The following is a 16,122-nucleotide window of genomic DNA, read 5'->3' as shown; positions in this document are numbered from 1 at the left end:
GTCTTTGCCCAAGAGGCTTGGTACTGGTCTTTGTACAACAATGACCGGGAGTTGGGCTGTCTGCTGCACATCGGTAACCAAGGTCATTGTGGCCCCCATAATCTTCAACGGTTTCCCTGTATATATAGTCAACTTGGCCCTGTTGTCTTGCAGGCCGAGGGGCTAAATGCCCAATCGGAGACGCTGGTAGGTCTATTCCCCGACAATGGAGATGGCAACTCTCGCATCCATCTCCATTTCTAGGGACTAACCATTGACCAAGAGTGTTATCTTTATCGGGGCAACCTTGGGGGTGATAATGTAGTTTAGTATCATATTGAATGCAATTAGATACTACCCGGAATGACATACAATTACATAACACTACTATCTTCACTGTCAGAGACTCCTCACTCACCTAATGTCCTGAGGAATGGTTGATGAAGCCAAACTGCAGAAAATCTAACCTATCCTACATCATATATTGGGTAGGTCTTTCTTCACATGGGGTTGGCAGGGTCTCAGTGACTCAGAGCTAATTATGCTGCGTAGGGTCTTGTCCCCTTCTGTGTTGATAGGATGGCACAGGGCAATGAAAACAGGTTAATGTGCCATTAAACCTAAGAGGACGATGCCATTAATAGAGAACAGACAGCTTGTAGAAACTGAAAATACAGGCCAGGAAGTCCCACTGGCAATCTGATCACTGTGGCCTAATCAATAATCAATGACCAGGAGGACTGGCCTTCAGCCATAAGAAGGTCAACTACCTGTACCGTACAGCACAGGTGAGAAGTCACCATCGCCCACCACCCTCCCGAGACCTTTACGCCACCACATGAGCAACCCCCCCCCCCTCCACAAACCTCCATGCGGCCCCCAAACCTCCCTTCACCCACCTTCAACCCTTCCCAACCCTTCCTTCATACTCTCTCCTCCCGCCTGTATTCAACGCGTGCGGCTAATGATGCCCTCTCAGTGTCTCTGCAGGAGAAGCTCTTCCAGAATCGCCAGGAGAGGGCCCAGATTGGCCAAGGTGTACCGGACGTAGAAAACCTCATCACCTTTGAGGAACGGACTCTGGAGATGACGGGGGTGGCCGAGGACTGGGCAGTCACCAATGCAGAGGTTGGCGGACTCCGCAGAGGTGAGGATCCACCGGGCCCCATCCATAGGGCCTGTCACACGTGAGTTGTTATTGTCATCCTGACTGACCAATCCCTCCCACTGACCACATGTCCATTCTCCTGCAGGTCCTCCTGTTGATTGTGCTGGCTCATTCCAGATGGCCCCCTCCCCTGCCTGCCAGAAGAACACCTCGGAGGAGAGCCCCGAGAATGCTACGATCGACACATCACACCTGTCATCCTCACCCTCCACCAGCGCAGAGACAAACATACAAACATAGAAAATAGGTGCAGGAGTAGGCCATTTGGCCCTTCGAGCCTGTACCACCATTTAATATGATCATGGCTGAACATGCACATTCAGTGTCCCACTCCCGCTTTCTCTCCATACCCCTTGATCCCTTTAGCTGCAAGGGCCACTTCCAGCTCCCCCTTGAAGATATCCAGCGAACTGGCCCCAACAGCTTTCTGTGGTAGAGAATTCCACAAGTTCAAAACTCTGAGAGAGAAGAAGTTCTTCCTCATCTCAGTCCTGAATGGCTTCCCCTTTATTCTTAGGCTGTGACCCCTAGTTCTGCATGTCCCCAACATCGGGAACATTCTTCCCGCACCTGGCCTGTCCAGTCCCATCAGGATTTTATATGTTTCTATGAGATCCCCTCTCTTTCTTCTAAACTCCAGTGAGTACAAGCCCAGTCGATCCAGTCTATCTTCATTTATCAGGTCCTGCCATCCTGGGAATTAGTCTGATGAAACTTCGCTGGACTACTCTCAATAGCAAGAATATCCTTCCTCAAACTAGGAGACCAAAAGTGTACACAATACTCAAGAGTGGCCAGATGTAGGACCATCATGCCTGTAGGGCTGGGCTGGGGGAGGGCATGCTGGGGTGGCAGGTGCAGACTGGCTCGCAGTGCGGAATTAAGTGACTGAAGCTTCACATGTCTCAGGTGTAATGTGTTTTAATGGTGTACAATCATGAGTCTGGTGATCGCTGTTGACTCCCTTTCGGGAGACTCTGTGTTGGCCGCCAGCACTCCCTTCTCCTGGTCGGTGCTCGTAGGGCCCTGGGAGTCAAGTCGGGATGGAAGGGCAGGTAGATTGAGCTCCAGAGGTCCCTGCATCATCTGGACCTGCCAGCCCTGGTGGCTACCCATTGCCTGCACCATGGTGTTGATGCCCTCAGCGGTGCAGCTCTGTGACGAGGCCACACTCTGCAGTGCCTCACCAATGTCCAGAACATGCTCTGGAATGCCTCAGCCATGCCCACCTGAGACTGGGTCATGCTGTCGAGGCATTCAGCCTTGGCCATGTCTTGGATACCAGACTCATGTTGCCGACGTCGTGCACCAGGCTCTCTACTGCGGTCACCACCCCAGCAGTGTTGCCTCAATGTGACACATTACCAGCACCATCTCCTGCACCTGTAGCCTTTGGGGCTCCTCCAATTGGATATGGACCGGCTGGAGTGTCGCCGACATCCCCTTCTGAATCTCACGGCTGCAGCCTAGTGTCTGCATCGGCCCCGGGACAACATGGTCTAGAGGCTCGACATCTGACTGGGACCCAGCTGGGTCCTGGGATCCAGCAGACCTCCGACTACTGTCTCTCCTGGATGTTCCTGCCTCCACCTGATGTCTATCACCAACTGGGTGGTGCTCACCAGGATGTGCCCCAGAAGCCTGTCCGTCACCCTCGTGACCTCCAGGGCCCTTTGCCCATAGGGGGTGAGGACTCTGATGTCCGGCACCCAGTCACCCATCGTCAGCCACACGCTTATGCATTGCGGAGTGGGGAAGGGGCTATGGTGGGGGACAGGCGTAGGCACCGCTGCTGGTGATGGGTGGGGTGCACAGGTGGTGCCGGGTGTGCTGGGGTACTGGGGGCAAAGAGAAAATGCTGGAAAATCTCAGCAGGTCACGCAGCATCTGTAGGGAGAGAAAAGAGCTAATGTTTCGAGTCCAGATGACCCTTTGTCAAAGCTAACAGACAGAGAAACTGGGAAATATTTATACTGTGGAGTGAGAATGGAAGATGAGTCATAGCCACAGAAACCCAGGGAAACAGGGTATTAATAGCCACAGAAAGCAAGGGAAAGAGTGCTAATGGCATTCCCCAGAGAGAACAAAAGGTTCTGGGGGTGTGGGTGTGGTGCAATGCCAACCATAGGGTTTTGGAGGGCAGCCAGGGTGACAGGCAGGACCAGTGCCAGGGGGAAGGTGCCAACTCACCCATGCAGTCTGGTGGAGGTCGTTGAGCTTCTTGCGGTACTGGGTGGCGGTCCTCATGGTGACACCCGCAGTGCTGGCGGCTTCTGTCACTGCCTCCACACTGCCCTGTAGCTGATCCCCCGATCCCCTCCGGGGAACAGAGCATCCCGTCCAACATTCCCCAGCATCCAACAGTCTGGCCAGGTTGGCATCTCCCAATCGTGGTGCATGTCTCCTTGGTGACATGTCTGCGTACTGTCTGGGGTTTGCTCTGCGGGATCGGTTTAAGAGCTGCTCCACCTCGTTAGCAGGGGTCTGGCGGGTGCGATCCAGGTGAATCGGCTGGCGGGACAGTTATTCCCGATGTGAAGCCTGTGGGGCATCATTATCGGCTCTAATTGGCGTTAGATACCAGGAGCGGTCTTGCTGGATTGGCCGCCAGGAAACACCTGGCAATTCCGCTCGCTGCCACTTTTCTGTTAGATCGGGTCCTGGGACCCAGCTGAGTGTGGTTTGCTGATGATGGATGCTGAGGATGATGAATACTGGAATCTGAATCCAAAACAGAAAATATTGGACAATCTCAGCATCGATGGAGAGAGAAGTTTGGCACTGAATGATATTGGAAGTGGATTACATAGAATTTACAGTGCAGAAGGAGGACATTCGGCCCATCGAGTCTGCACCGGCTCCTGGAAAGAGCACCCTACCCAAGGTTAACACCTCCACCCTATCCCCATAACCCAGTAACCCCACCCAACACTAAGGGCAATTTTGGACACTAAGGGCAATTTATCATGGCCAATCCACCTAACTTGCACATCTTTGGACTGTGGGAGGAAACCGGAGCACCCGGAGGAAACCCACGCACACACGGGGAGGATGTGCAGACTCCGCACAGACAGTGACCCAAGCCGGAATCCAACCTGGGACCCTGGAGCTGTGAAGCGATTGTGCTATCCACAATGCTACCGTGCTGCCCCGTGTCTGAATCATCTGAGTGATGATTCATAAGTTTTGGCATTTGGAAAAGATAAAAACACATGGAACACTGCTGTTTGCTCAAGGAGTCCTGCAAATAAGCATAACGATTAAATATTTAGATTCAAAAACTATAATTGCGAACTGTTGCAATTTCATATCTTATCCATTATTATTTCAGTCTGTGGCTATGAAGCATTCAATAGGAAATAGTCACAATGTCACACCCTTGACAGCAGAGAGTATAAAAACAGGCTGACTCTTCGCTCACTCCCATCTTGTCTGCACGTTGAGGAGAGTGAGAGAGATCATGGCTGGCTGGCAGTGTCTTCTCGCTGTTTTCTCTGTTGTTTTTGTTTCAGTCTCTGCTTTTCCTTCGCCGAATGTAAAAAAAAATCATGAAACTGACCAGGACAACGTTCCGAAACCTTTGGTTCTGAAAGTTGATAAAAGTGACCAGGGTTTTCTGGCTATGGCAGAATTTGCTCTACAAGAGTTCAACAAAAAGACTACCCAGATCTACGATATTATGGAGTATCTGCAAGCCAATGTACAGGTAACATTGAGGACACTTTTTACAATGACTAAAAAGGACAGTGTATTTGCCTTTAATGAGCATTATTCTCTGCAATATGTGCTGCTTGAATAAGTTTGGAATTAGAGAAGTACTTTAATGACGCAAGTACCATTTGAACGCTAACTTCAACCTCTATTGTCACTTTAACTGAAATGTCTATTCAAAATGTAATTGTGTAATGGCTAAATATATGTTATCTTGCTTCCTCTGACATAAGCAAACTGATGCGATGAATGTGCTGTTGTTCGTAAATAGAACATAGAACATACAGTGCAGAAGGTGGCCATTCAGCCCATCAAGTCTGCACCAACCCACTTAAGCCTTCACTTCCACCCTATCCCTGTAACCCAATAACCCCTCCTAACCTTTTTGGTCACTAAGGGCAATTTAGCATGTCCAATCCACCTAACCTGCACATCTTTGGACTGTGGGAGGAATCCGGAGCACCCGGAGGAAACCCACAGACACGGGGAGAACGTGCAGACTCCGCACAGACAGTGACCCAGCGGGGAATCGAACCTGGGACCCTGGCGCTGTGAAGCCGCAGTCCTAACCACTGTGCTATTGTGCCTCCCACACCCCTGTGCTACCATGCCGCACACGATAGGTTAAAGGTTAAAGGTAGCATTGGAAATAGAAACATTGAAAATAAATGTGTTTTATTTCTGCACTAGATGATTGAAGGAGCCGTGTACATCTTTGACATTGTCTTGGGGAAAACCAATTGCCCGGTCGTCACGCACGAAACTGCACGGAGAGAATGCCGTGTGATTGAGACTGAAGGGCAATCAGAGGTGAGTGAAACATTGGCCGGAATTCTCTGGGAGTTACGATGCACATTTCCCGCCGGCAGCGCGCCCTCACTCGTGGGATTCCCGGGTGGCATGAGGTGGTTACAGTGGGAAATCCCATTGACAAGCGTCGGGAAGAATCGGGCCGTTTGCTAAGAAATGTATGGCTGGCTGAGTGGAGAATCCAGCCCTTTTGCCTGGTCCTGTTTCCTTTGAAGCTGCGTTAGATAAGGGAGACATCCTCATGTTTATATACAGATTGTTGTTTATGTGCTTTGTTTTCCTCCTAGTTCTTCCTGTGCCACTTTATTGCGTGGAAACCTCCTACAGCTGAAAAACAACAGCTTTTGAAGAGTAAATGCCAGAAACTGATCCTGTAATGTGTCCGGTACGAAGTGTGACAATGAAGAAAACGTACCTGAGTCAATCTCGAATGATTTTCTGCATTTGTAAAAACAAATGTGCAATTGCCTTTTCTCTGATTGTTGCGATGACATGAAGATAGTTACATAATTGTATACCTAACCAGTGAAAGAACAATCACAAATCACTGAGCGTTGTAAAATGTCAATTCATTACTTGGATATGCACAGTTACTTGGCAATAAAGTTTTGCATGTTCCTCAGCAAAGTTCAAGTGATTTATGACAAACATGACTCTTTGCTTGTTATACTATTGTTCATGGAATATATTTGCCTGCCTTCACTCGATAACCCTATCCTTAGAGATTTTTTCAAAACTTTTTCATTAGAATGAATGACAAACTCTGATCCCCTTTCACAGACCTCTCCTTCACCCTGGAGAGTTAAACACTTCTTCTCATCTCTAGTGTTGGATCAGTCTCACCAATTTTTGTCTTCTGGTTCTTTAGTCCCAGTTAAAGTTAAGTAGCTGATAACAATTAATTTTGTTGATTGGAGCATGAAGTTATGAAGGGACACGGACTGACTAAGTGAGCGGGCAAAACAATGGGAAATGGAAATCAGTGGGCGGAATCGTCTGCTCTCTCCAGTGAAGTGTTTGGAGGCAGGGAGGGCGTTACATAGAATCATACTGTACAGCAGAGGCCCTTTGGCCCATCAAGCCTGCAACGCCAAATTAAACTACCAAATCTACACTAATACCACTTCCCAGCACTTGGCAAAGGATCATAGAATCCCTTCAGTGCAAAAGGGGGCCATTCAGCCCATCAATTCTGCACCAACCCTGTCAAAGAGCACCCCACCTAGGCCCACTCCCCTGTCCGATCCCCACAACCTAACCTATACATCCCTGAACACTAAGGAGAAATTCAGCATAGTTAATCCACCTAACGTGCACATCTTTGAACACTAAAGGGCAATTTATCATGGCCAATCCACCTAACCTACACATCTTTGGACTGTGGGAGGAAACCGGAGCACCCGGAGGAAACCCACGCACACACGGGGAGAACATGCAGACTCCACACAGACAGTGACCCAAGGCCAGAATTGAACCCGGGTCCCTGGTGCTGTGAGGCAGCCGTGCCATCATAGAATTTAATTGGCCGGGGTCTGATACACTGCTGCAAATCCTCCTCCATCCCAATTAAGTATAGGATGGACAGGTTGACGACTAACCTTTGCACTCAGACAATTAATGACCACGTATGGGGTTTATTCCTCGGTCACGAGTATTAACCCAACTGAGGGCAGACTTGTCGTCACATACAGAGCACAACAAATAGCCTGAAGGGGGTTCTGGTTGTCTGCTAGGAGGGGAATCCCTCCTTAAAAGACACTTAGTGCCTGATCGAGGGATCCGGCAGTGGGAAAGGAGAGCTCACTGAGAGCCATCCCTTGCCTTTGATTGGATGGCAGTTCACAGTGGGAGGGGCCCCGGGGCCTCTGGTCACGGGGATAGGTCTGTAGCGATCTGCATATCTGTGTGTATGTAAAGGGTTAACATATAACAGCTAGATAACCACTAGATGGCAGCACCAGATATGGGTATAAAAGATAATGACAAGGAGAGTTCCCGCCTCTTCTTATTTGGAGTGACTAGTGATCAGAGGTAGAGAGAGATAGCTTAGTGTGTCGGTGCAATTAATCATTGTTAATATATATTTAGTCTTGTTAATTTAATCTATAGTTTAGTTGTTGAAGAGAGAACAAACTCATAGTTAAATTGTTATTGTTACTCAATAAACAGTATTTGCTTCATTTGAAGACTTTGAGTGTTAATGAACATCGCGTGTATGACCACCTTGGCAGGAAGCAAATGAGTAACAAGATATTACACAATGTAATATAATAAGGTCCACCAGTGGCTTTTAAACTGCCTGATTGGCTGGTGCTTTGGTGGCCATCCTGCAAAGGACACAATGCGGGTCTTATCCTGGCACTCCAACAGTCACCTCTATAAAATGATGCCTTGTGTGTGGAAGTGTGAGGCCATTTAGTTTTGAATCTGAGAAAGGCATATGGGAATATTTTCGTTATTTAGGAGCTTTGGAGCTGGGGAGGAGCAAGGGGATTTACGTGTCCATGCGCAAAGGACATTAAATTTGTGATCCTCTGTGATGTGATCAAATAAGGTGAGGTCCCAACACTAGCACCGAGCTAATTGGGACAGATTTCGAACAGATCTAGCAGCTGAAGTTTGGGCATCCACGAAGCATTGTGGGCATCCGTAGCAGCAGAATTGTATGCAACCACAGAAGGACATGCCAGGAGCAACACCAAGCATACCTAAAAATGAGGAGTCAACCTGGTGAAGCTACAACACAGTACCACTTGTGTGCCAAACAACATAAGCAGCAAGTGATAGACAGAGCTAAGAGATCCCACAACCATTGGAAGAGTAGGTTCACAAAATCCCCATCCTCTTTTTATTAGAAAATATTTTATTGAGGTATTTATGATTTTAACAATTTTCAACATCAAATTTCAACAAAAACTATAACATAACACAGTTTATAACATACACAGTAAGCGAGCACTTTTCCAGGAGACACATCCGGAGTGAGACTCACACAGAGTGGGAGATTTAAACTTGGTAATTTGGTGCAGAGTGTGAGGAGGTGCTTTTTAACCCTGGTAAGTGACTGGTAAGTAGTCTCTCTTTTTCTTTTCATTGTCTCATTTATTTATTTTAATTTTGAAATTCTAGTTGTTTAAGTTTACCAAGGGTTTAAGACATGGCAGGAGATCCCAGACCCGTGTCATGCTCCTCGTGTGCGATGTGGGAGCTCAGGGACACGTCCACTGTCCCTGGCTCCTTCACGTGCAAGAAGTGTGTTCAGTTGCAGCTCTTGTTAGACCGCTTGACGGCTCTGGAGCTGCGGATGGACTCACTTTGGAGCATCCGCGATGCTGAGGAGGTCGTGGATAGCACGTTTAGCGAGTTGGTCACACCGCAGGTGAAGGTTACTGAGGGAGATAGAAAATGGGTGACCAAAAGAAAGAGCCAGAGTAGGAAGGCAGTGCAGGTGTCCCCTGCGGTCATCTCCCTGCAAAACAGATATACCGCTTTGGATACTGTTGAGGGAGATGGCTCAGAGAAGGCAGCAGCAGCCAGGTTCATGGCACCGTGGCTGGCTCTGCTGCACAGCAGGGCAGGAAGAAAAATGGCAGGGCTATAGTGATAGGGGACTCGATCGTAAGGGGAATAGACAGGCGGTTCTGTGGACGCAATCGAGACTCCAGGATGGTATGTTGCCTCCCTGGTGCAAGGGTCAAGGATGTCTCGGAGCGGCTGCAGGACATTCTGGGGGGGGGGAGGGTGAACAGCCAGCTGTCGTGGTGCACATAGGCACCAACGATATAGGTAAAAAACGGGATGAGGTCCTACAAGCGGAATTCAGGGAGTTAGGAGTTAAACTAAAAAGTAGGACCTCAAAGGTAGTAATCTCAGGATTGCTACCAGTGCCACGAGCTAGTCAGAGTAGGAATGTCAGGATAGAAAGGATGAATGCGTGGCTCGAGAGATGGTGCAAGAGGGAGGGATTCAAATTCCTGGGGCATTGGGACCGGTTCTGGGGGAGGTGGGACCAGTACAAACCGGACGGTCTGCACTTGGGCAGGACTGGAACCGATGTCCTAGGGGGGGTGTTTTCTAGAGCTGTTGGGGAGGGTTTAAACTAATGTGGCAGGGGGATGGGAACCGATGCTGGAAGTTGGAAGGTAGTAAAACAGGGACAGAAGCAAAAGGAAGTAAGGGGAAAAGTGCAAGGCAGAGAAGACATAGTCAGAAATCCATAAGGGCGACAGTACAAGGTACAGTGACTGAGGGGAGCACAGTGAATAGGCCCAGTAATAACAAAAGGAATAAAACTGGAGATGTTAAGATTCAAAACAGAGGTAAAAAAACCAACATAAGTGTACTTTACCTGAATGCTCGTAGTATTCGGAATAAAGTAAATGAGTTGGTGGCACAAATCATCGTAAATGACTATGATTTAGTGGCCATTACTGAAACATGGTTAAAGGATGGTCACGACTGGGAGTTAAATATCCAAGGGTATCAAACTATTCGGAAGGACAGAGTGGATGGTAAGGGAGGTGGTGTTGCTCTGTTATTTAAGGATGACATCCGGGCAATAGTTAGGGATGACATCGGTGCTATGGAGGATAAGGTTGAATCCATTTGGGTGGAAATCAGGAATAGTAAGGCGAAAAAGTCACTGATAGGAGTAGTCTATCGGCCACCAAATAGTAACGAGATGGTGGGGCAGGCAATAAACAAAGAAATAACTGATGCATGTAGAAATGGTACCGCAGTTATCATGGGGGATTTTAATCTACATGTCGATTGGTTTAACCAGGTCGGTCAAGGCAACCGTGAGGAGGAGTTTATAGAATGTATCCGCGATAGTTTCCTAGAACAGTATGTAATGGAACCTACGAGGGAACAAGCGGTCCTAGATCTTGTCCTGTGTAATGAGACAGGATTGATTCATGATCTCATAGTTAGGGATCCTCTCGGAAGGAGCGATCACAATATGGTGGAATTTAAAATACAGATGGAGGGTGAGAAAGTAAAATCAAATATTAGTGTTTTGTGTTTAAACAAAGGAGATTACAAGGGGATGAGAGAAGAACTAGCTAAGGTAGACTGGGAGCTAAGACTTTATGGTGGAACAGTTGAGGAACAGTGGAGAACCTTCCAAGCGATTTTTCACAGTGCTCAGCAAAGGTTTATACCAACAAAAAGGAAGGACGGAAGAAAGAGGGAAAATCGACCGTGGATATCTAAGGAAATAAGGGAGAGTATCAAATTGAAGGAAAAAGCATATAAAGTGGCAAAGATTGCTGGGAGATTAGAGGACTGGGAAATCTTTAGGGGGCAACAGAAAGCTACTACAAAAGCTATAAAGAAGAGTAAGATAGAGTATGAGAGTAAACTTGCTCAGAATATAAAAACAGACAAGTTTTTACAAATATATAAGACAAAAAAAAGCGGCTAAGGTAAATATTGGTCCTTTAGAGGATGAGAAGGGAGTTTTAATAATGGGAAATGAGGAAATGGCTGAGGAACTGAACAGGTTTTTTGGGTCGGTCTTCACAGTGGAAGACACAAATAACATGCCAGTGACTGATAGAAATGAGGCTATGACAGGTGAGGACCTTGAGAGGATTGTTATCACTAAGGAGGGAGTGATGGGCAAGCTAATGGGGCTAAAGGTAGACAAGTCTCCTGGCCCTGATGGAATGCATCCCAGAGTGCTAAAAGAGATGGCTAGGGAAATTGCAGATGCACTAGTGATAATTTACCGAAATTCACTAGACTCTGGGGTGGTCCCGGTGGATTGGAAATTAGCAAACGTGACGCCACTGTTTAAAAAAGGAGGTAGGCAGAAAGCAGGAAATTATAGGCCAGTGAGTTTAACTTCGGTAATAGGGAAGATGCTGGAATCTATCATCAAGGAAGAAATTGCGAGGCATCTGGATAGAAATTGTCCCATTGGGCAGACGCAGCATGGGTTCGTTAAAGGCAGGTCATGCCTAACTAATTTAGTGGAATTTTTTCAGGACATTACCAGTGCAGTAGATAACGGGGAGCCGATGGATGTGGTATATCTGGATTTCCAGAAAGCCTTTGACAAGGTGCCACACAAAAGGTTGCTGCATAAGATAAAGATGCATGGCATTAAGGGTAAAGTAGTAGCATGGATAGAGGATTGGTTAATTAATAGAAAGCAAAGAGTTGGGATAAATGGGTGTTTCTCTGGTTGGCAATCAGTAGCTAGTGGTGTCCCTCAGGGATCCGTGTTGGGCCCACAATTGTTCACAATTTACATTGATGGTTTGGAGTTGGGGACCAAGGGCAATGTGTCCAAGTTTGCAGATGACACTAAGATGAGTGGTAAAGCGAAAAGTGCAGAGGATACTGGAAGTCTGCAGAGGGATTTGGATAGGTTAAGTGAATGGGCTCGGGTCTGGCAGATGGAATACAATGTTGACAAATGTGAGGTTATCCATTTTGGTAGGAATAACAGCAAACGGGATTATTATTTAAACGATAAAATATTAAAGCATGCCGCTGTTCAGAGAGACTTGGGTGTGCTAGTGCATGAGTCACAGAAGGTTGGTTTACAAGTGCAACAGGTGATTAAGAAGGCAAATGGAATTTTGTCCTTCATTGCTAGAGGGATGGAGTTTAAGACTAGGGAGGTTATGTTGCAATTGTATAAGGTGTTAGTGCGGCCACACCTGGAGTATTGTGTTCAGTTTTGGTCTCCTTACTTGAGAAAGGACGTACTGGCGCTGGAGGGTGTGCAGAGGAGATTCACTAGGTTAATCCCAGAGCTGAAGGGGTTGGATTATGAGGAGAGGTTGAGTAGACTGGGACTGTACTCGTTGGAATTTAGAAGGATGAGGGGGGATCTTATAGAAACATTTAAAATTATGAAGGGAATAGATAGGATAGATGCGGGCAGGTTGTTTCCACTGGCGGGTGACAGCAGAACTAGGGGGCATAGCCTCAAAATAAGGGGAAGTAGATTTAGGACTGAGTTTAGGAGGAACTTCTTCACCCAAAGGGTTGTGAATCTATGGAATTCCTTGCCCAGTGAAGCAGTTGAGGCTCCTTCATTAACTGTTTTTAAGGTAAAGATAGATAGTTTTTTGAAGAATAAAGGGATTAAGGGTTATGGTGTTCGGGCCGGAAAGTGGAGCTGAGTCCACAAAAGATCAGCCATGATCTAATTGAATGGCGGAGCAGGCTCGAGGGGCCAGATGGCCTACTACTGCTCCTAGTTCTTATTATGTTCTTATAACAATATAACCAACAAACCCCCCGAGCACAAACCCCAGCCAACATGGCTTACACAAACAGTGCCACCTTCCCCAACCACCCCTCGGTTGGTTCTTCTGACTTCACTTATCTCTCCCATGCATTCCCTTCCCTCCCCTTCCTCCCACCCCTGCTGACAAATTAATTTTTCACAAAGAGGTCGATGAACGGCTGCCTTTTCCAAGCAAACCCCTGCAATGGACCCTTCAAGGCGAATTCAATTATCGCAGGTCTGAGAAATCCCTCCATGTCACTAACCCACACCCCCTGACTTTGGGGGCTCCGAGTCCCTCCACCCTGGTAAGATCCATCTTTGGGCCACCAGGGAGGCAAAGGCCAGGACGTCGGCCTCTCTCACCCCCTGGACTCCCGGGTCTCCCGACATACCAAAGATCGCCACCGTTGGACTCGGCACCACCCTCGTTTGTAAGACCTCTGACATGACATCTGCAATCCCTGAAAGAAACCCCTCGGCTCGGACATGCCCAAAACATATGGACGTGGTTCGCAGGACCATCCGCACTGCACCCACACCTATCCTCCACCCCCTCAAAGAACCTGCTCATCTGGGCCACAGTCATGTGTGCCCTGTGGACCACCTTAAACTAAATCAGGATGAGACTGGCGCACAATGAGGATGCTTTAACTCTCCTCAGGGCCTCTTCCCATAACCTGGCCTCCAACTCCCCACCCAGCTCTTCTTCCCACTTTCTCTTCACCTCCCCTATCAGGGTTCCCTCCCACTCCAACAGCTCCTATCGATTTCTGAGACCTTCCCCTCTCCCACTCCTGTTCTCGACACCACCTTATCTTGTAGCCCCTGGGATGGCAGGTGCAGAAGGTCGAAACCTGCCTCCGCACAAAGTCCCTCACCTGCAGATACCGGAACCCATTGGCTTAGTGAACTTAAAAACAGTGAGTGATGAGCATATTTATGTTTGCTTTTCAGGTGTGGTATTCCAGTTTAAATAGGAAGTGTGCTGCGGACAATGGCTCTTTCAGAGGCTCGGAAGTTTATAGCGGTGGAGAAGGTCACAGGCAGTACCTTATGAACAGAGACTAAAAAAAGGCTTTTAGATTTGGCAAAAACATTGCAGTTAACATTACCTGACTGCATACGAAAAGAACAGGTACTTACAGTGGTAGATGAGCTTTTTAAATTGTCTGAGATGCAGTCGAACTAATTGGAAATGGCAAAAAATTCAATAACAGTTCAAGGAGCTTGAATACGAAATGTGGGAAAAAGAGAGAGAAGAGAGAAAAAGGGAGATACAGATCAGGGAAAAAGAAAAGGAGCAAGAAGAAAGAAATAAGAAAGAATAGCAGAACAAAATGAAAGAGAAAGAGAAGTACAGATCAGGGAAAAAGAATAAGAGTGAGAAAGAGATAGAGAGGAAATAGAAAAAGAGAGAGAAAGAGATAGAGAGGAAAATGAAAAAATGAGAGAGAGTTTGAACTTCAGAAAATGTCCATGAAACATGACAGTCAGTTAAAATTGGTGAATGTAAAAAGAAACGTACAGTTTGAGGATTGTGATGAGGATAAAGAGAAAGATTGACATAGTCGAAGGCTTGGTCGGGGTCTATTTAAATATGTCCAAGCATTGCCAAGGTTTGATGAGAAGGAGGTAGAAACCTTTTCCATTTCATTTGAGAAGGTAGCTAAACAAATGAAATGGCCACAGGACATGTGGGTGTTACTAATTTAAACAAAGCTGGTAGGTAGGGCTTGTGAAGTGTTTGCATCACTACTGGAGGAGGTATCTAGGGCGTATGAGGAGGTGGAAAAAATCCATCTTAGGTGCATATAAACTAGTGCGTGAAGCTGACAGATAGAAGTTTAGAAATGTAAGGAAAGAACCTGGTCTTACACGGAGTTTGAAAGGATCAAACAGAGTAATTTTGATAGGTGGATAAGGGATTTGAAATGTATAAAGCTCTCAGAGAAATTATAGTTTTGGAGGAGTTTGAAAATTCAATTCCTGATGTCGTGAGAATTCATGTGGAAGAGCAGAGGGTTAAAACTGCGAGGTTGGCAGCAGAAATGGCAGATGATTCTGAATTAGTTCATAAATCAAAGCTTGGTTTCCGACATCAGTTTCAGGCTGTGAGGGATGGAAACTGGGGAAAAGGGAAATACTCAAGTGGCAATGGTAAAGGGGATCTGATGGGAGATAATAAGGAGAATGTACCTCAGATTAAAAAAGAAATCCAGGAGGGTGGAAGAGAAATGAAAAGTTGCAAATGTTTTCACTGTAATTAACTAGGCCATGTAAAGTCACAGTGTTGGTGGTTGAAGAAAAGCACTGGGAAGGCTGATGTGGTAAAATAGGATAAGACAGTGAGGTTTGTTAAAGTGGTAAATGAAAGCCCAAGTGAAGCGAAGAAGGTGCAAAAGATTGTACAGCCTGATCAAGAGGCGATTGATAAGAAGGTGCCAGATCTCTTTAAAGAATTTACTTGTGTGGGTAAAGTTTACTCATGTGTATCAGGAGGAGTAGGTAAAGAAGTCACAATTTTAAGAGATACGGGAGCTAGTCAATCTTTAACAGTAAGAGATGAGGAGTTATGTAGTTTGTGAGGAATATTGCCAGAAAAGGTGATAATATGTGGAATTCAGGGTGAGAAGAGTAGTGTTCCATTATGTAAGATAAGGTTGGAAAGTCCAGTGAAGAGTGGTGAAGTGGTAGTCGGACTAATAGAGAAACTATCTTGTCCAGGAATACAGTTTATCTTGGGTAATGATATAGTTGGATCGCAGGTGGGAGTGATGCCTACTGTGGTTGATAAGCCAGTGGAAAATCAGACAACTGAAGTGTTGAAGGACTTAAATCCTGGGATATTTCTGGATTGTGTTGTAACAAGGTCGCAAAGTCACAGATAAAGACGAGGAGATATCAAATAGTGTAGATAAAGTTGAAGTTCAATTATCAGAAACGAGTTTTGATCAGATGGTTGTAAAAGAACAAGAACAGGTGGAGGATGAGGCAGATATTTTTAGTTCAGGAAAATTGGTGGAGTTACAACAAAAAGATATAGAAATAAAACGGATGCACAAGAAGGCATACACGGAAGAGGAATCTGAGTGTATACCATAATGTTATTACCGTAAAAGTGATGTCTTAATGAGAAAATGGAGACCTGTACATATGCAGGCAGATGAAAAGTGGTCAGAAGTTCATCAAGTAGTATTGCCAGTAG

The 16,122-nt window shown here is 46.5% G+C and overlaps 1 protein-coding gene across 1 annotated transcript; it reads left to right on the top strand.

The window, feature by feature from the left end:
- The first annotated feature begins 4,555 nt into the window (after positions 1-4,555).
- Positions 4,556-6,295, top strand: LOC119969974 (cystatin-like). Its single transcript, XM_038803942.1, has 3 exons — positions 4,556-4,853; positions 5,549-5,668; positions 5,956-6,295. The coding sequence occupies exons 1-3, from the start codon at positions 4,608-4,610 to the stop codon at positions 6,043-6,045; spliced, it is 456 nt and encodes a 151-aa protein (XP_038659870.1). The 5' UTR covers positions 4,556-4,607; the 3' UTR covers positions 6,046-6,295.
- Positions 6,296-16,122: the final 9,827 nt, after the last annotated feature.

The sequence above is a fragment of the Scyliorhinus canicula genome, chromosome 1 (assembly GCF_902713615.1).
Source record: "Scyliorhinus canicula chromosome 1, sScyCan1.1, whole genome shotgun sequence".
In the NCBI taxonomy this organism is placed as follows: Eukaryota; Metazoa; Chordata; class Chondrichthyes; order Carcharhiniformes; family Scyliorhinidae; genus Scyliorhinus; species Scyliorhinus canicula.
This window is presented reverse-complemented; position numbering and strand designations above follow the sequence as displayed.